Raw genomic sequence first — 21476 nt, 5'->3', positions numbered from 1 at the left:
TTCATAAATTACCCCATTTTCTATATTGATAACCAACTAATTTGGACCCTTTAGCTTAGTGACTTTCAAATAATTTGAAAAATATGCAATATATGGTTATCGTCCATCGGGGTGTCCAACCCACAGCCCAGGATGGCTATGAATGTGGCCCAACACAGAACCGTAAATTTACTGAAAACATTATGAGGTTTTTTTGATTTCGTTAGTGTTTGTGTATTTAATCTGTCGCCCAAGACAACTATTCTTCCAGGGTGGCCCAGAGACGCCAAAAGGCTGGACACCCTAAAGTCATGCCTTTCTTTATAACTTGCATCTTTAAAAGTTACATTTTAATACTTTAAAAGCATGTTTAAATTATTATAATACAATGTATGAGAATAAAAGTATGAGAAAGTATATTTAAATCACTATAGTGCAAACATTTTATTGAAATAAAGCGTATTTCAGTGGAATTATATAATTATAGTTTCATCTTTATTTGTATTGTCTCAGAATCTCTAGAAACACAGAGGAAAATGTTAAACATTAGAGAGGGGATAGTGAAATGTAAGGGTGGATTCTAAAGTATTGCCTTGATTGATATGTTCTTTAAAATGGTTTTATGCTATTTTACAAATATGAAGTTTTGTGAGGTGAACAGATTTTTTTTTCAGAACATAATAATATAACATTTCTAGTACTTAACCTTTCTTTATTTTGCTAAAGGGGAACTGTCACTTTAATATCTTAGAATCCATATTTTTTACATTCTGCTAATACTGAGAGAATAGTTTTCTAAAAAGTAAAGTTTATTCCTATGAAGTGAAGGTAAAAGTATGAATTCTTTTTACTTCAGAGAAGAGAGTGGCCCTGTTCGAGTTCCCTAAAAGCAGTCTTTCACTTCCAGCGTGACTGCCTCTCTCCAGTTCGGGGCATCGCTTGTATTTCTGTGCGTCCTTGGGGTTCCATTGAGACAGGCCCTCAGTGGCGCTTTTTGTTGTGCCTGGGAAACAGTTCAGAAGCATTGCTCAGTTCTCTACACAGGCTCACCACTCTGTCCAGCAGAAATAGAATGCAGACCACAATTGTGAGCCATCTAAACAATTTTAAATTTTCTTGTAGTCACCTTTTAAAAAGTTGAAAAAACATGTGAAATTTTAATAATCTGTTACCTGGTATGTCTAAAATACTTATTTCACCATATAAGCAATGTGAAACTATTAATTAGATATCTCACATTTTTCTTCCACACTAAGTCTTTGAGGTCTGATGTGTATTTGTAGTTACACCATGTAAGTGTAACCACAGTTCAAGTGTTAAGTGTTCACTTGTGGCTGGTGGCTGCTCCAGTGGGCAGTGCAGGTGTCGGGTGTTGCTTCAGAAACCACCGGGGACAGCTTGGTGCTTACGGAAAGGTGAGCGCCTTCCCCTCTCTGAGCAGCACCTTTCCTGATGCTGGGCTTCATCTAAGTATGAGCGGACAGGGAGTGGCCAAAACAGGTAGTTTTGAGGACTGGAGTAGAAGGTGCTAAAATTGGGTTGGAGAAGCATCACTGCGATAAGTAATAATGTTTAATCCTCGGCAGGCTCTCTGTTTCAAGTCTTAAAAACCCACTTAAGTTTAGAAACTGAGGTGCAAAATGGGTAACTATCTTCAGCCTGAACCATTATGACTAAATTTTGTGGAACAAATCACAGGCTCCTGAAGGCTGAATGAATTTCACTACACAATCACATCTAAATATTAGGCAAATCTCTGAGCTTCTGTAGGCAGCGTGTTCATTTCAGGTACCGTTAGTGTCAGTGCATTACCCCCAATGGTTAAGTGTGATCCGACTCAGTGCAGTTGGAATCCTTTGTCATCCGTCCTGCGGGATGATTGACTGGCCGACTCGGGTGGAAGCCGTCACAGCTGTCCCCAAGGCTCACTCGTTTAGAAAGGGTGCAGGAGTAAATGCATCCGAAAGGGAGATTATTGGTGAATCGTATTTCTCCGGAAGCTCAGAATTTAGTGCAATAATATATTACTGAAACAACCTTTGCTAAAAGTGAAATTAGAGTAAAAAGTTTGACAGAATGCTGAGATAGCATTCAGCATTTAAGTTTTTTACTCTAGGCCCTGGTTGATGCAGCACCAAATAAAACATTGCCATCGATGAACTGGTGCCCTAGAGCAGATACTGACGATGAAACCGCCCCAGCTATTCCGTGTACAAGGGCTCTGTGGGCTCATAATACAGCAGAGAAGGGAGAGGAAAGACAAAATCCAGGGCCTGCATTGTTGGGCCTCAAATGCTCTGGCAGGGAGACATGAGACGGGAGGGACACAGAGAAGTGACATGAGCAGGTGCCGCGGTTCTAGGAGATGCAGGTGGCTGGAGTTTGAATGCCAACTTTACTAGAGCGAGAGTGGGAAGAGTCTGTGAGCTGTCAAAGGAGTTAGGCCAGAGGCAGTGGACGCTTAAACCCAGTAGTGATTATGGCACTAGAGAAATGTGTGGATGAACTTAAGACATTTAAGAGGTGAGAATTGTTAGGATTTGGAGATTGATTTGTCTTAGATGAGAGAGAAAGACGAATTAAGTTTGACTTGGGCATGTGTGTAGAGAGCACAGAAGAGCCAGTTTAGTTACGGCCCAGGTGTCTGGCCTCCACGCCCTCAGGGGGAAAACTTCCTATGGCAGGTGAGTTCAAATCCCCACAAACACTTTTAGTTAGCTCAGCTTTTGTTGATTGTGTATCTTATGCAGTATATAGTAGCGAGCACTTGGGGTTAAAACGTTAAGATAAAGCCAGGTCTCTACTTCCCATATCTCCAGGTGAGAAAGACAGGGTTGCATCAAACTATTTTCAGGACAAGTTAGGCCATGGTAAATGCTAAAAATAGGTAAAAACAAAGTGAAATTAATTCACACTGGGGAGAAGGGGTTTGTCAATGACTTCACAGAACATGTAGTATTTGAGTTGTATGTATTAAAAGATGCAAGGGAGTTTTAACAAACCTCCTAAATTGATGTCTGTACTTTGGACATTTGTCCTGATATCTGACTCCCTCCTCACCATCCTTATTTGAACGCATAAAATGTATCCTAAACTTAACGCATTCAAAACCAAATTCCTGATCTTTATTGCGTCGTGCCTGCTCTTCTCATAGTCTTCCCTTTCTTAGTAAGTGGTTTTCCAGATGAGTAAGAGCTGAAGCCCTTACACTGTAAGAGACCCTAGGCTGCCTCCTGTTTTGTTACCTCTTGACCTCTTACGGTACTGTTTGCCCTTGCTCATTTAGTTCTAGCTAAATGGGGTCTTTTTGGCATTCTTCAAATACTCCAGGAATCTTTCCACCTTGGGGGTTTTGCTTTTACTGTTTATTTCACTTGAAAACTTCATCCAGAAATCTTTGTGAATTTATTTCTTCCTTCCTTTCGTGTCTTTGCTCAAACATCACCTTCTTAGTAAGGCATTCTCTGTCCTCCCTATTCAAAGTTGCATCACTCACCCCATGCACTTTTACTCACTTCCCAGTTTTATTTGTCTTCATACCACTCACCATCTGACATACGTATATTTACTGGTTTGTTTACTGTGTCTCACCCTACTGGAGCATGAGCTGCCCCTGAGTGTGAAATCTGGACTCTTTTGCTCGTTGCTTTATCCTTAGAGCTGAAAACAATTCCTGAAACACAGTAGGCACTAAATTCAATGTTTATTAAGTCAATACATTGACAACACGTAGAAGAGTGTTCTGAGCAAGGAGAATCACATGAACGGAGTTAGGGAAAATGCGTTGCACAGTAGGGAATGCTTTCTTGGTCTGCTAACTGGTCTTAGGTACTTGGTGTACAGGAAACAAGGAGAGATACGGAGTGACTTGTGCTCTAATATGAAGACTCTTGGTAGCATTCGGAAAATATTTGACTTAATTCTGTAGGACAGGTCAGCAAAATGTTTCTGTAAACAGCCAGATAATAAATATTTTCGATTTGAATTCTATGCAATCTCTGTCATAGCTACTCGGCTGGACCACTGTAGTGCAAAAGTAGCCATAGACAACAAGTAAACAAATGAGTATGACCGAGTTCCAATGAAAGTTTATTTGTGAAAATAGGTGGGGTCACTTTGGGCCCTTGGGCTGTAGTGTACTAGCCCCAGCTTTGGCAATGAGAGCGATCGCAGATTTTCGAGCAGCAGCACCACATAATTGTCTCTGTTATGAAAGGAAGCACTTTGGCAGGAGTGTTTAAAATAGATCCAGGGACGGGGGAAAGAGGATGTGAGCCTGAGGTAGGGAGAACTGTCAGGAGGCCAGTACAGCTAGTTAAAAGGAAAGGTGTAAAGTTCCTCAACCAGCTAAAGGGATGAATTCAAGGGACAGGTTAAAAATAATTCTCTAGGACATGGCATTTGGTTGACTTCCCACTACTTTATTGAAACCAGTCTTGTCAGGGTCATTAATAAACATTTTCCATGTTGTCTAACGCACATTTGCAGTTCTCATCATACTTGATCTGTCAGCATTATTGAAGCAATTAATTGATTCATTTTCCTTGTAATGTTTTCTTCACTTGGTTTTTGAACTAAGCAGCCACCCTCTTCTGGCTATGTCTTCATCCTCTTTCTCAGTCTTCTTTACTGGGCTATCATGTTTCCATACCCTACATCGTTGGATTACCTTAGGGCTTCATCTTTGCATCTGTTCTGTGTGAACACTTGCTCCCTAGTGATTGCATCTTACGTCATGGCTCGCCCCTGAATTCTAGATTTATACAGCTGGGTCACAGGCATTCTAAATGCCCTCTTCTCTACCCCAAACAAAAAAGTCCTGTCTTCCCTCAGTGTTTGCCATCTCAGTGAAAGACAGCACCATTTACTGAGTTTGCTCAGGCCTTTAGGAGGCTTGGAATCTTGGATTCCTCCTTTCTCACACACAGCACACTGCCCAGCCTCTCCACCCACAGAGTACGTGCAGAATCTGCCCAGTTATCACCACCTCCATCCCTAGGACTGTAGCCCAAGCGACTATCATGTCTCACTCCAGCTGTTTCCCACGTGGTGTTTTCTCCACACGGCACAGCAAGGATAACCTTTTTGTATTATAAATAAGATCGTATTCTTCTGGTCAAGTGTCTCCAATGATGGCTCACCTGAGAACAGAGTTCAGGTCCTTAATGTAGCCACTGAGGCCCATGGTATCTGGTGCCTCTCCGATTGCTCATCTCCTGCAGCCTCACTTGCCTTTGCTGTTGTTCCTGCTCAAAGATGCCACGCCTACTCCTGTTTGGGTGGCATATTGTGTAAAAGGTTCTCTGTGCCTGCACCACTTGCCCCCAGGTATTTGCTTCGCCCATTGCTTTCATTCAGGTTTCTGCTCAAATGCCACCTCCTCAGAGTGGACTTACACTGAGCACCTGCTCTAAAATCATTCTGTATCCCCTTGTTCCATGTTTTTACACACTAGCCACTATTTGACATGATACGCATACAGTGGTTGGTTGGTTGGTTTATCTCCATCACTAACAGTCTATGCAAGTGGGAATTTTCTGTTTTATCTCCTTTGTAACCTCAGCATGTAGAACATGCCTTGTAATTAGTTAGAAATCAGCAAATATTGACTGAATGAAGGAATGAATAGATTTAAAGATGCCAGAAAAAGAGAAGTCAGGGAAAGAGCTGGGAAAAAGGGAGAGTTCATTAGAAGAGAAAGAAGAGAGTGTATGACCACCCCAGCCAGAGGGGCACAGCAAACCCCGAGTGGACATGTGCTCCACACAGACTGGGTCATAGCACCCCGTATTGTAGGCAGGGCTTTTCTGGCCACAAGAAAACTGAAAGCTGACTGTCATCTGCTGACCGAGAGTTGTTAGTAAGTGCAATTTTCTACAGTTTTTATAATTAAGATGGATTGAGTTCTGTACTTCGTATAACTTTACAAAAGAAGTCCATATGGGCATCTTGTCATACCTTGTATACTCAGTTTGAAAATCCATCTTATAATCTATTGTGTATTATTAGTGATGAATATAAAGTTTATATTGTTATAAAATTAGCAGGCTCAGTATAGCATATTATAAATATGCTATACAGCATATTTACTTAGTAAATAGAATGCAATTACAATTAAGTAAATAAAATGCAATTAAATCCTGAGATATTACTAAATAATATTTTTAAATGACTATCATTAATATTACAAGAATTAGTTTTAGCTTTAAAAATTAACCCTTAAAAGTTTTAAGTGCCCACATTTGTTAAAGAATACAAAATGGAGATGGTCGGTCATAGAATGGTTTTATTTGTGCCTTGTGAGATTTGTAAAACATGAGACCTTTGACTGCCCTATTCTACTTCCGCAATCCCAGGGGTCTGTAATTTGAAAGATAAGTTAGCTTCCTTTTCCCCTATGTGTATGCTGCCTACCATAATACATTCCGTGGATGCTGATAGCATCCACATTGTAGCTGTTTTTAAGTAAGTGTTTAGCTACAGTAAAACATAATTGCTGGAAATATATTTCTTGATGTATTTGTTTAAAATAAACTTTGGTGATTTGGTAGTTTTATTTTTCTTAGTGAAAATATATTTATCGTTTCTTCCTATTTTTCAGACATATTTGTAAATAACTGAATATTTTTAAATGGTAAAGGAAACTAAAATTAAACGCCCTTTCCATATACTCCTTGTACATTTCTGGCTCACGTACTCTCTCCCTTCTTTTCCTCCATCCTCCCTCCCTCCACCCTACCCCTCCTCTCTTTCATTCTATTGTTTTTTTTTTTTTTTGCAAGTTTCTCTTTCCCGTCCTCTTCTCTCTGCCTTCCACACCCCCACGTTAGTGTGAGCTCCTGCTGTCTCAGCTCTCTCTCTGCAACATGAAACATTTGCACTAACGGAACTAGCCATCTGTTCATCCTTGTTTTTATACATAACTTACACATACCTTGCAGATTTGTTAATTTCGCCATATCACATTAACCCTTTTCTTCACCCAGCAGTGGGTTAGGTGATGTACCCATGTGCAGCCTCACTTAATGGCAACCTTAAGTGAAACAACATACAAGAAAACCAGTTTTACCATAGGCTGACCGATATAAGCAAGAGTTAGGTTTCTAGGGTATCTCATCAACAAAAATGTTATCTGAGGACCTGCTGTACTTTTTTCGTTTCTATCTTTGAACTTTATCCTTTTGTGTCCACAATGATTTGTTTTTGTTCTTTGGTGAAAAGTATTTGAAACACTGAATATTTTTCTTCTTATGTTACTTACATACTAGGCAGGAAAAAAATCTTTTAAGGCACTTAGAAAAGGTTCCTGTCATCCTGAATGATAAAAATGTACACACATCAGCTGTGATTTGTTATTTTACGGGTGATCAAAAGATGTTTTTGTTACATTAAAAATTTAGACTCTTCATTAATGTGTTCATGGACACTGATATTAACCGTTCTCACCCATAGTCATAGCAATATGTGCTTACTTTACAACTTTTTCAGAAAAGATTTAAGGTGAGCATTTAATTTATGTCTTCTCTTCTGGTAGCTACAGCGTACCTGTTGTTTGCATTGTTAATGTTTATTAACTCTTCCCAAGTTACAATTTCCTTGCGGATAGGGTCCTGGAAAAGCAACAGGCACAGTGAAAATGTCCAGTCCCAATATGGAAGTGAAAAGTGTGTTGAAAGCAGGAGAAAACTATAAAATATGGAGGGTATTCATCATAAAGCGAGACACGTTAAGCCATACTGTCATTGCTAATAAAGAATAATAAATTTGTTTTAAATGTGATAGTTATTTAGTAGAAATTATGATGTCTCAAATATTTTTGTGGACACATTAATTTTGATAGGTAAGTTGCATTAAATGCCCATAGAATTATGTTAAATGCTTTCATGAATGAACATAATTCAGTGAATATCCTTTTCACTTTAAGAATCAGGCAAGTTGAACCTATAATTTGGGATATTTACCAGGGATCACATTAATGATGATAATAATAATAGCAATAAGATCTTATGTGCATGTAGAATTCTGTATTATCTCATATTAGCCTCACAGTAACTCTGTGTTTTAGAAATTGCAATTGAGGGGAGTAAGGGTCAGAAAAATTGAATTAATTTAAAGACATGTGACCAGTAATCTGAGTAGACAAGACTCAAATCCAATTATTGTCCTCACTATATTAGATTGAGATAGATTATCTATTATCTATTGGTTTGTAATCTATGATTTTTCTTTATTTTAATGCATTTGAAATGACAGTTTTCTAATATCTGAAACCACATGATATTTATGGGATCTCTATAGAAGGGCTGTAGATTATTTTTCTTTCTCCAGTTTCAAAAATTACTGTTATGTATCTTTCACTAAACGGAAACACTGTATTTTATCTACTAACTAAGGAAAGACTAAATTTCAACATCAATTTGAAAACTTTCAGATATGCAGTCCATTTTAAATGCCTTATAGGTACAATTCAACTCTAATTAATTTTTTAAAAAACCTTCTAATTTGTGGCCTAAAAAAACCAAATACTTGAATTTGAAATGTATCAGAGCATGTACATTATTTTTCCATAATATATTGTTCATTTACTTTTGTTCATTAAAAACTTGTTTTTATATATTTTTCTTTGGTAAACTATTATTTTCTAGTGGTGAGAAGCTAAAATTTCACATGCGCATTTGTATTACCATCAATGTTCTCAGAACACTGTACATTAAATTAGTTACCTTGCTATGGTGCTGATATTTGAGTCAGCAGGATTTCATATTTTAATAAGAATAAAATAAAAATTTCACTTTAGCTGTGATGTAGCATCTTCCTTTTTATTCTGGTTTTGATTATATCGTTGCTTTGAGTTAGTAGATTAGTATCTGTCGTGGGTGCCAGATATGTTTGAAGTCAATGGTTTTGGTTCAGTGGACAGAACTGGTGGCTCTGAGCAGGAGAATCGCACAGCCTCACGCAGAGGCCACTTGTATCGGCGGGGATCGTACCTTAATAAAGAAAACTGAAGCATATGTGTGGTCACAACCAATCCTTATCATTAGACCATGAAAGCCTTGGGATTTGTGATCAAAGCAATGGGCTTATCCCGAACTGTAGTATAACCTCTGGTTGAACCTTTCAGATTTTTATTTTGGGTGACTATTCAATACATTTGACCGTGTTACCTGCTCCTAAGACCCACCTGCCTAATTAAGTGACAGAGATTAAAATCATTGTCAGTAAGTCAGGAGAAAATGCGAATTGTAAATATCTCTGTCTTCTGTCAGTGTTTACTTATCATTTTCTACTCATGTTTTAAAGAATTGCTGAACATGTGTTTTTTATCTAGAGCTGAATGTTCTCTTCTGATGAATATAAAACATACTTCACTTTGTACATATTACATTAGAAGTATTAGAAAGACTTAATCTTTGACTCTGTTACTAAATTTCATCTGTCAAAGGAGATAGTTTTAAGCTCTAATATTTGGTAATATCCAGTGATGTTTCTTAAAAAGATGCTTTTGGGATTAAGATGGAATTCCACGCTGTAACTGGAATGTCACGGTCACCCATAGAAAAATTCAGGCTGTGTGTGTACTTACTTCTTTTGTCACATGTTGGTGTACCCTGGCTGAGTTCAGTAGGTTTATTGACACTGAAGAGGATAATTCAAATCCTATCAACTGACTTATTCCTGTACATTTCCTTATAGTGAGGTGGTTGTATGTTTTAAGTATATACACTTGTTCCTTTACTTAATTTGTGCTTATTTGATGATGTTTGTTGTACTATATGTAGATTCTTCATGATCTTTCTCTTCAGTGTTAAATTTCTTGGAAACATTCATTCTATTTTAAATTCAGTTTCATTTTTTAAATTCTCTTATGGAAAAAATGTTTTTCTTATGGAGAAGCCGCCAAACTTTGTTGCCTGGCACTCAAGCTTTCCACACTTTGACCCTTCCAATGTCTCCACAGCTGTATTTCCCACCTCGCACAGATAGTCCTCGCTAAACCAGTTAAACAGTTCCTCATTGATCACTGGAAATGATAATATGCACGCTCTGATCTCTATACCTCTTTTTGAAATATTCCCCTTGTCAGACTGTTCTGGTTTTTCCCCCTCTGCTTATGTATCCTTGAATTTGAATACCATTTTTCAGTCATTCAGTCAACAGATTTTCACCGAGTGCCTGGCTTGGGTCACATTCCATGTCTAGGCTTTGGTGGTATGGTAGTGACCGAGATGCATGACATCCTCAGTCTCGTGGAGCCCTCAGTTTAGAGGGAGACACAAGCCAACAGTCCCAGTACAGAGTGATGAGTGTTGTGTTAGAGGAATGCACTGAATTATGTTCATCTCCCTAAACCTTACTCTGACCATCCTAGCTTTTAGACATCCTTTTCTCTTTTGAATTTCTCGTGTTCCTACAACCGTTTTCCTCCTCATGAATGCACCCTTTCACTCTCTCTCAGCAGTTTAAATCTGTGATCTGTAGAGGGAAAGATGCTTATGGAGCCATATTCCAGAGCCTACGCAAGTTCTCTGCAAAGGGTGAAAAACTAAATGTTTTTATGTCTGTGTGTGATAATGATACATCACATCACCCTTTGTATCATCGAAGTGTATATAAATTCATAACCACAGCCTCAAGTATGTAAGTATGTCCCAATTTGAATTCAATCTTTTTCATATTAGGCTACTGGGAAATTCATTACAGTCATTAAAGGGGTACACAGGGACCTCCTTTTCCCAAGATTGAATGAGATCTAGGCTTATGTGGTACCTAGAAAATTGGCCCTCACGTCTTAACTCCATTTTGTCGTATCCTCACTCTCTAAGACACATGGTTTTGGGAAGCAGAGAGCTCTGCTGATCATACCAAGCTTGGGTTAAGTGTTTGCTGGTGCCAACATTCCTGGCACCAAGGGACTAGCTTCCCAAAGTGTACCGTCGTGGGCCACCATGTCCATCAGCAGATGGTTTTGTATGCAGGGGTGCTTGTCTGACGCAAATAACAGGAGCATAAGTGCAGCATGCACTCCACTCACCCAACCGAGTCCCCTTCAGGGCTGCATAGCCCAGAATGGTTGCCCTTTTCTAATTCACAAAGAGGCCCCATAGCAGCAAGTTGGGACCCAATCACAACTCACCATCCCCTGGGTCCAGCCTAACTTCATCCATTTCCTTCCCCTGGGGCTGAAAGAAAGCTGATTACAGATTTGGAGAAACCTGCCTCCCTAATCTTGGGAAAACCTCCTCTCTCTTCTGTGGCTTCTGTCTCTCAAACCACTAACTTTTGACCCTGTTCTCCTGGACACATTACATAATCCCTGCTTAGACTTTCACAAAAGATAGAAAAAGAGGATGTCTTCAAGACGTCTCTGCTCCGGACCATGCAGAAGTTCTGGAGATGCCTGACTGCTCGCTGAAATCAAGGGGTACGGGGGTATGAGGTAGAAATTAAGAGGGCAAAACTAATTCATATCTTGATAACTTTCAAGTGAAATAATAAAGCATAAAATTTTAATTTTGAAATACTTTTATAATGTACATTGTATAAAATTTATAGGAAATCTTTGTAGGAAGCACAAATAAAACCTATTGTTAAAATAGAAATTGATGAGTTTGTTATTGCCTCCCTCCTGGCATGTCAGAAATTGCATAGCTGAAAGTTTAACATGGCCCAGTAAGACTTAAAAGTGCTTTTCTTCCTATCTTTTGTGAACAGTTTCTCATTCGCTTTATGTGTATTTTTGCTTCATTTATTTTCTTTTATTAATTACATTTTATTGATACTGGTATTACAGTGGTCCCAATTTTTCCCCCGTTGTCCGCCTCCACCCAGCATCTCCTCCCTCAGGCAATCTCCCCACCATTGTTCATGTCCTTGGGTCGTGAGTACAGAGTCTTCGGCTCCCCCATTTCCTATACTGTACTTTACATCCCCATGGCTATTCGGTAACCATCTATTTGTACTTCTTAATCCCTTCACCTCTTTACCCGTTCCCCCACACCCCCTACCACCTGGCAACCATCAAAACGCTCTCCGTATCCATGGTTCTGTCTCTGTTCATCTTGTTTGCCTAGTTTGATTTTTTAGATTCCATTGTTGATAGATATGTATTTATTGCCATTTTATTGTTCATAGTTTTGATTCTCTTCTTTTTCTTAAGTCCCTTTAACATTTCATATAATAATGGTTTGGTGATGATGAACTCCTTTAGTTTTTTCTCGCCTGGGAAGCTCTTCATCTGCCCTTCGATTCTAAATGATAGGTTTGCTGTAGAGCAATCTTGGCTGTAGGTCCCTGTTTTTCATGACTGAATATTTTTTGCCAATCCTTTCTAGCCTGCAAAATTTCTTTTGAGAAATCAGCTGACAGTTGTATGGGAACTCTGCATAGGTAACTAACTTTCTTTCTCTTGCTGCTTTTAAGATTTTCTCTTTAACATTTGGCATTTTAACTATAGTGTGTCTTGGAGTGGGCCTCTTTGCATCCATCTTGTCTGGGACTCTCTGTGCTTCCTGGATTTGCATGTCTATTTCCTTACCCAAATTAAGGAAGTTTTCTATTTTTCAAATAGATTTCCAATTTCTTGCTCTTTCTCTTCTTCTAGCACCCCTGTGGTGCAAACATTGGACTCCTTGGAGTTGTCCCAGAGGCTGCTTATACTGTTCTCGGTTTCTTAGACTATTTCTTCTTCTTCTTGTTCTGATTGGTTGTTTTTTTGCTTCCTTATGTTCCAAATCATTGATTTGAGTCTCAGCTTCATCCACTCTACTGTTGTCTCCCTGAAAATTGTTCTTTATTTCAACTAGTGTATCCTTCATTTCTGACTGGATTGTTTTCATGCTGCTGAGGTCCTCACTGAGCTCCATGAGCATCTTTATAACCAGTGTTTTGAACTCTGCATCTGATAGATTGCCTATCTCATTGTGTTTAGTGCTTCTTCTGGAGTTTTCATCTACTCTTTCATTTGGGCCATGTTTTTTGTCTCCTCATTTTGGCAGCCTCCCTGTGTTTGTTTCTATGTGTTAGGTAGAGCTGCTTAGACTCTGTGTCTTGATATCGTGCCCCAAAGTAGTAGGTGTCCTGTAGGGTCCAGTGCCACAGCTTCCCCTCTCACCCAACCTGGGTGCTTAAGGTGCGCCCTTTGTGTGGGCTGAGTACACCTACCTCTTGCAGTTGAAACTTGATTGCTGTTGGCAGGTCAATGGGAGGGATTTACCCAGGCCAGTCAGCTGCAAAGATTGGCTGTGACCACTGACCACCAACCTCCACCCTCCATGGAGGATCACTCACTATGCAGGGACAGGGTGGTGGTGCTCTGACGTGGTCTGTAACTGTTTATTGGCCAAGGTCAGCCTCCATCTGTGTTTTGCCTGGGGCCATCCTGCCTGAGCAGGGGACTTATCTTCCTGGCACTGGACTGCTGGGCTGCGAGTCCTGATGTGGGGCTGGGACTCCTTGCTCCGGAGATAGCCCTCTCAAATTTTTACCCACCACACGTGGGTGTGGGGCCAGCCCATTCCCTGTCTGCACCCTTGCTACCAGTCTGGGTGGATGTGGTTTCTTTAATTCCATAGCTGTCAGACTTCCATTCAGCTCGATTTCTGACGGTTCCGAATGATGGTGGTTCTATATTTTATTTGTGATTTTGATGTGCTTGTGTGAGGAGGCGAGCCATGTCGGCCTGTGCCACCACCTTGACTGGAGGTCTCCATTTAATTTCTTCTTAAGTAAATTTATATTTAGGATAAGCTGTTGACATGGAAGTAACAAAATAATTTAAATTTGTTATAAATTTACATGTTTAAATAAAGTGACCTGAGAACAAAATATATTTCTGTTCACTGAGTTTAGAACTGATATAACATGTGAAAAGCATTTCTATTTTGTGCAAGTATATTTTTGTACATTTTTTAAACAAACTGAATAAAGTGACATGTAGAAGACAGAAAAATATACAAAATTATAAGAATTTCTGTGCTGCATGAGGATTGAAGACTTCTTTTTTCATGAGAATTGCTATGGAATGTCACTTGTTTTATTCTTCTTTCTAGTCTTTGTCTCAGAGATTTTTTTTGTGTGTATTTTTATTATGTAATATATATCTTTGATTTATAATAGAAATGACTGTAAGGTATCATCTCCATTTTAAAAATGAATTTAGGCCCGCGTTTTAGAGCCTGGGAGCTATGTAGCATATACAGCTCAGCCATTATGATTGTCGCAAGCCTTAGGAGAATCACTGCACAGCAGCATGGGGAGGGAGTGGCACAGGCCAGGACGCCTGGAAGTGGATATTATGGAAATGGAAAGGATAAGGACTTACTGAAGCCAAAATGCTGCCTTTGATTTTGAAGACACGAGTTGGGTGTAGTTCTCTTTCTTACTGTAGAAGTAGCACAGGTAACAGGGAGTAAAAATAAGACATTTTGGTAAATTTCTCAAAGTTGGAATATATGGAATGTACACTTCAGCAAATTATTAACAGATAGTTATGAAGTTGACTTACCTTCATATGTGAGTAGATAATAATTACAGCACACTTCTAAAATTCTTCCTGGTTTGATTAATCTTACTAAGTAATTAATACCATGTATATATATTAACATATACCAATAATATATATATAGTACATGTACATTGTACGTATGTGTACTGTATCTGTCTTTTCAGGAGAGCCAGTGTTTATCAAGAAAGAACAAAAAGTTTATGTTTACTCATTTTTACTTATAAAGCTGACTTAGATTATGTGTTGAAAACATTTTAAATGGTCAGACATTTTACACGGTGGGTGCTGTGTGAGTAGGACCCATACTTACTTGGTGATTTAGGACACAGGTTTAGGGTTAGACATCTTGTTCTGAATTCTAAATTTACCGTAAATCAGCTGTGTTACCGTGGGCAAATTACTTTTTTGAGCCCAGATTCATTTTTAAAATGAAGATGCTATGTTACCTTGTATAGTTATTGTGAAGATTATAAGTGATACATTTCATTAAGCGTTTATTTTAGTACCTAACTCATCTCACACAACCAGTGTTAGTTCAAATTGGCCGTAGCTTTTTTGTTGCATGAAATAACACCTGTCTGACCCCCGTTTGTCAATTAGACTTAAATGCATCACTTCTGGACATGAGAATCTTAAAATTTGGGGAAGATTGCTTTTTCGTTTCATTTATGGTGAAACTTTTAACTGTGTTCTTACTTTTAAAACATTGCTTAGTTTAAATGTTTTTCAAGTTGAACGACCAGGAGGTTGTCAGGCATTTGGAGTACAAGCTCACTTCTGCCAGCGTAGTTAATTACTGTGATTGTAAACCCAGGATGTACAATTCACAGTCAAGCAGCATTTCACATGGATGATGAAGGTGATAATAGCTTCATTCCTGCTGCATCTTTTTTTTCTGTACTTTGATGAGTTCATACTGACCTTGTCCAAAATCTGATGACCTCCCTATTTTACTCAACTGTTTGGAAAGCCTGGCCTGCCTGGCTGGCCCTGAGGGGGCATCTGAAAGACCACTGAGTCACTGACCCATGTCGAGACTGGATTTCCAGTCTGATCTATAGGACCTCCGAAATAGTTCTGCACGGGGCCTATTGTACACAAAAACCTAACTGGCTGCATTTTTCTGCTTATTGAATAGCCTGTTGAACTCATATTTGATTTACTCAATTTCTTAGGCAGGCCATTTTCTAGACTACTTTACAATTTTGATTTTTTTAAACCAGTATTAGTACCTTAAAACTAAATCTGAGTATTTTGAAATGTGAGCAAAATACCAAAATACACTGTTAAACCATAACTAAATAAAATGAGTATCTTCCTGGTTGATGAAGGACTGAAGGCAGTGACATTTTAATGCTTGTAAAGATTTTGTTTTTTCTGGAAAAAATTCCATATACCTCATAAAATACCTTGCGTAAGTTGTTATTGATATAGCACGTTAATCTGTTTATATCTTGTCAGACCTCAAATATAAATTACTCAAATGTTGGTATTTAAGGATTTTGAGGTAATGAGAATTGATCTGAAGGAAAGCATAGAACCAGCCAGTAAGATATTATTTAAAATTGGTTGGATGGGATCTGTCTACCTTAACAGAAACTTTGTGATAGGGCTGTGAAATGAAGAGAGAAAATTTTTCTATGTTTATTTTGTTTTTCTTCTGCACAATAGGAAATCATCAGGGCCTTTTATGACTATCTAGTCAGCATTCTACAATTTATAATATGACATTGTCTTTTATTTTTATATAGGAGTTGATCCCTGAATTTTATTACCTCCCTGAGATGTTTGTCAACTTCAATAATTATAATCTTGGAGTGATGGATGATGGGACAGTAGTGTCTGATGTTGAACTTCCTCCTTGGGCCAAAACCCCAGAAGAATTTGTTCGCATAAACAGATTGGTAAGATAGTAATCATCTACTCTGTCTGTCAGGGGCCTTTCTTTTCTCAAAGTATCTTTCAAGTGTTCCTATAACCATTAACCCTTGCTGCTCTGGACAAAACCGTAGTTGATCAGGGATAACTGAGTGACATCATAGTTCATGATTCTTCATATAAACTTGATAAAATTTTATTGACTTGCAAGGGATAATGTTTGTATTAATTCTCTCATACAGAATTTAGGTTACTTTTATATATATATATATATATGATAATTCAAAACTATAAGCAACGTTGTAAGTTAAACTGCTTTTTTGAACATGGATTTCTTGTACCAGCAGCAGAACAGGATTCTGTGTTCGGGGTCAGAAGGCCACTGCACGTTTTGGTAGTAGAAACAAGATACTCAGATTGCATTCTGTCCCTGTATTTTGAAGGACTCTTCATGTAATGTTTAGAACATGAAAGCTTAAAAAGTTACGGTTAGTGTGCTTACAAACAGTTCTTCAGAACCCTCTCTAGTGGACTCCTTACTACTCTCTGTTACATGGATTAACTGTTTTATGAAAAAGTCATATGACTTTTCCTTTTTGCCTTTAATTTTCATAAAGGTTAAGAATCAGGGAGCTTTAAAAGTATTTAAAAATAATATTTTATACTCCATACTAAAGATTGAATTTAAATTGCATTGTATTTGCAATATGCACTTAGGGGAAATTGTTGCATTCTAGTTTTCTAGGTGGCATTTCTCACCTTGAACCAACAATTATATTTCAATCCTGTCTTTGGTATCCTAATTACAATCCCATTACTGCAGACATTTTTCATTTTATTTATTCTGGAAGCAGTGCAGGGAGAGTGGAAAGAGCTAGTCTTTGAAGTTAGAATAGTTTTCTTGACCCTGGATCAATCACTTCGCTGATTATGGCATCTTAGGGAATTTGACCTTTCTGAGCCTTAGTTTCCTCATTTGTGATTTGGAAATTATAAGATTGTTATTATGTGTGTAAAATATCTAAAATATTCTCTGGTTCATAGTAGGCACTCAGAAAATAGTACCTAATATTCTATCACAGTCTTTTTTTTCTTAACATTTTTCCTATCTCAGTCTGAAGGTATTTTACATGTTACTTTTACTCCCCACCCCTTTGAAGATTCTCCTTAAGTTATTAAAATGACAGCAAAAAACAAAGCTTAGCTATGAAAGATATTGAGAGCGATGCCAAGATTTTAAATGTGACCGTTGTCTATAGTTGTGCAATTTGGTTTCCCAGGAGCATAGAAGTCAGCAGAAGGTATAGTCATTTCGCAATTGTTTTTGTGGTTTCCCTTCTAAAACACATTTATTGAGTTATAATTTACACACCACAAAATTCACCTTTTAAAAAGTGAACAAATTCATTGAGTTTTGGTAAGTTTATACAGCTGTGCAGCCATCACCACAATGAGCGTTAGAACACGTGGGCCACTCCAAAACGTTTCCTTGTGCCTGTTTACAGTCTCTCTCTGGTCCCACTCCAAGGCCCAGGCAGCCACTCATTCTGTCTCTGTAGTTTTGCTTTTTCTAGAAATTTTGTATAAAGGGAATCATGCGATATGTAGTCCTTTTTTTTCCTGGCTTCTTTCACTTAGCATGATGTTTTTGAGGTCCACCCATGTTGCTGCATATGTCGATTGTAGTTAATTTCCTTGTAATGCTGCGTAGTATTCCATTGTAAAGATACAACAGATCCTGTGTATCTGTTGACCAGTTGATGGGCATTTGGGGTTTGTCCAATTTGAGGCTATTATGAATATTTGCATGTGTCTTAGGGTACACACCTATTTTCATTTATCTTAGATAGATTCCTAGGAGTTCAATTGCTGGGTCATATGATAAGAATATGCTTACCATTTTGCATTACCACCAGCAATGTATGAAGTTCTGGTTTTCCATATCCTTGCCAAGGCTTGGTATCATCAGTCTTATTTTAGCCATTCTGGTAGGTATCCCATCGTGATTTTAATTTGCCATTCCCAAACGGCTAATGATGTTGACCACCTTTCCACTGGCTTATTTTCTGCACTCATATGTTCTGTGGTGAACTGTTTGTTCAAATCATTTGCCTATGTCTAATTGAGCTGTTTGTCTTTTTATTATTTAATTTTAGGAATTCTTCATTCTCCATAAGAGTCATTTATTTAACATATCTTTTCCAAATAGTTTTCCTCTAGTCTGTGGTGTGTCTTGTCTTTTTATTTTTATTTTTTTCTGGGTATTGATTTTAGAGAGAGAGAAGGGTGGGGAGAGAAACGTTGATTTTGTTGTTCCACTTATTGATGCATTCATTGGTTGCTTCTTGTATGTGCCCTGACCTGGGATCAAACCCTCAACTTTGGTGTATCTGGACAACGTTCTAACCAACTGAGCTACCCAGCCAGGGCCTTGTCTTTTCATTTTTTAATGGTTCCTTTTGAATTACCATTAAAAATTTTTATTTTACTATTAGGTAAAATAGTATAAAATACTATTTATATAATATTTGAAAAGTATAAATAGTCATCTTTGACCTCGAATAAATTTTTAAGAAAATAAAATCCATATCATTTCATTGTTGAAATGCGTTTTCTCAAATATGATTTAATTTTTAAGTCTCAAGCGTACCAGCTCTCTATTAATCATTAGCATATTTAGTGTTATTAAAAATACAGAGAAGTTTGTTGGTGTGTTTACTTTGCAATAAAAGAGGTCTAAGAGGCAGAGACATTGAATTAATTACATTTAAAGCTTTTCAGCAATATTTTGACAGATAAGAAAATTTAATTGTGTAGATTGGGGTTAGCCATTCTCCAGACAGTACTTTCCATTTTGCTCTCAGAAGGGCCAAATCTGTTTGAGGCTGGTTTCCCAAGGGCACAAAAATAAATACATACATAACAGGAAAGGAAAGAAAGAAAGAAAAGGAGGCTACTTACCAAATTGTTTTCCAATCAGATTTTGCTTTTGCCTGTCCCTGTTTTAAGACTATGTTAGAATGACTATGAAGTTATATACAAAGTAGTGTTTTACACTAACTGAATATTTGTTATAACATTAAGATATTAAGCATTTCTTCTAGTGATTTCTCTTCCTACAAGTTTTACAGATGTCTTCATAGTTTGGGTTCTGAATGAGCGTACAGTCTGAACAGAGCAAAAAAAAAAATCACTGCAAATTAAATACAAACATAATTTACAGTTAAAATATTTCCATCTCTGATCATTTTAATTCTTAATAGGAAAGATTCTTGATTTTACTTACATGTGTCTTTATGAAAGAATTTAATAATTTGTTCATTCAAAAATATTTACTATATACCTGTGATGAACAAAGCTTTCCTACAGTGCAGTCCATATTGATTCATTTTATAATTTCCTATTAACTTTCTACAAGTGACTGAATTATTAGTATGTGGTATTTTATGTAACTGTTAGCATGTTATCGTGTGAGGGCTTTATCCCCCTCCTCTTTCTGGTTTACCTCTTCAAGTCCACAGATTTTATGCAATGATTGTAGCTCATGAAATGCATACTACTTTGATCTGTGACCTTTTTGTGGTGCTAATCGGGTTCCTGATATCATTATACCTTACTCATTAATCATATTTCCTGCAGCCCGTCAGGCAGCCAGACAGTGCAGGTCCCTGCTTCAGCCCTCTGTTGGCAGGTTTCTGCTTTTCCAGATTATTACAGACGATACTTTGGCTTCTCATAGCCAGAGTCATATCAAGCTGTGTGTTACAATTAAAGTCAGATGGTCCTCAGGTTGAACGGGGATATAGTGTTGCAGCTGTCTCTCTTCCTGGAACAAACCAGCACTGAGAACAGATGATCTATAGGACAGTGAATAATAGCAGATTGTACAGTGTTCTGTTGGTAGCAGGGGATCACAGAATTCATTAACTGACATACTCATTTTAAGATACCCAACACATCTTTTAAAAATATTTGGCTGCCCAAATACTAATTCAAGGGGTTAAGATATTTTTAGGAACATGGTTTTGATAGTGGACTGGTAAGGCTACATTTTCTGTTTGTGTGAGAAGACCATAACTACTCTCTTCCCTAACTAACCGTTTTAATCCTCAGAGCTTCTGGTAAGTAATGCAGATCTAAATGTAGGATTGGCGAATTGGCTAAAGTGTTGCATTTATGTACAGTAGATAATATCCTGTGTATTTTAGAAGGAAAACTCACCTAGTTCTGATTCGTCTTTCGGGTAAATAAATTATATTTTCTTTGTTCTGAACAGTTGGAATCAGGGTAAAACCAAAGCAGTCTTAACTACATCCCAAAGATTGCTCTCTGTTATTTAATATGACCTGGACCAAAGATTGCTTTTTCCACCCAGGTAAGTGGGTGGAAAAAGATGTCCCATGTCGATGGGTTGTTCATTCTCGACAAATGTATAAAGTCAAAATAAAAATCAGTACAAGTTCCGACAGGTTTGTTTTATTTTGTTGGAATATGAAAAAAATGTAAAAGAGCAAAGGGCCAGTTTACAGCCAAGACCCTCTGTGAGAACAGGAACAGGTTTCCAGGAGACTTGCTTTCCTGTACATCAAGAATGATTACAAAGCTATGCTAATTAGAGGAAATTGGGAGAAATGGCCCAACGGAAGTGAACAGAGAGCCAGAAACAGGCCACAACACACGCAGGAACTCCATCTACATAGAGTGGGTATTTCAGGTCTGTGGAGAAAGGAAGGACTTTTCGATACAAGGTGTGCCATAATTGTTGCGCTAGTTTCCTAGGGAGTCACAACAAAGTGCCGCACACTGGGTTGCTGAAGCAGCAGAGACATTTCCTGTCTCCCAGTGCTCAGGGTAGACGTCTGAGGTCGGAGCTGAGCAGAGCTGACCTTTCTGAGGACTGCGAGGGAAGGGTCTGTTCCAGGCCCCTTGCTGGCCTGTGTACAGCTGTCTTCCTCCTGTGTCTCTCCACATCGTCCTCCCTCTGTGTCTTATCTGTGTCCAAATGTCCCCTTTTTATAAAGACACCAGTCGTACGGATGAGGGACCCACCCCACTCCAGCATGACCTCGTCTTAACATAAATAATTACATATGTAATGACCGTAACTGCAAAC

General features: G+C 38.2%; 1 protein-coding gene across 3 annotated transcripts in view; it reads left to right on the top strand.

Moving 5' to 3' along the window:
• Positions 1-21476, top strand: part of LRBA (LPS responsive beige-like anchor protein) — a 503590-nt gene that overhangs the window by 375065 nt on the left and 107049 nt on the right. For all 3 annotated transcript variants that reach the window (XM_053911800.1, XM_024569215.3, XM_045202618.2), the window contains exon 47: positions 16237-16389. In XM_053911800.1, coding sequence (XP_053767775.1) covers positions 16237-16389 — 153 coding nt within the window. The remainder of the gene's footprint in view (positions 1-16236; positions 16390-21476) is intronic.

Source organism: Desmodus rotundus, chromosome 9 (genome assembly GCF_022682495.2).
Source record: "Desmodus rotundus isolate HL8 chromosome 9, HLdesRot8A.1, whole genome shotgun sequence".
Lineage (NCBI taxonomy): Eukaryota > Metazoa > Chordata > Mammalia > Chiroptera > Phyllostomidae > Desmodus > Desmodus rotundus.
This window is presented reverse-complemented; position numbering and strand designations above follow the sequence as displayed.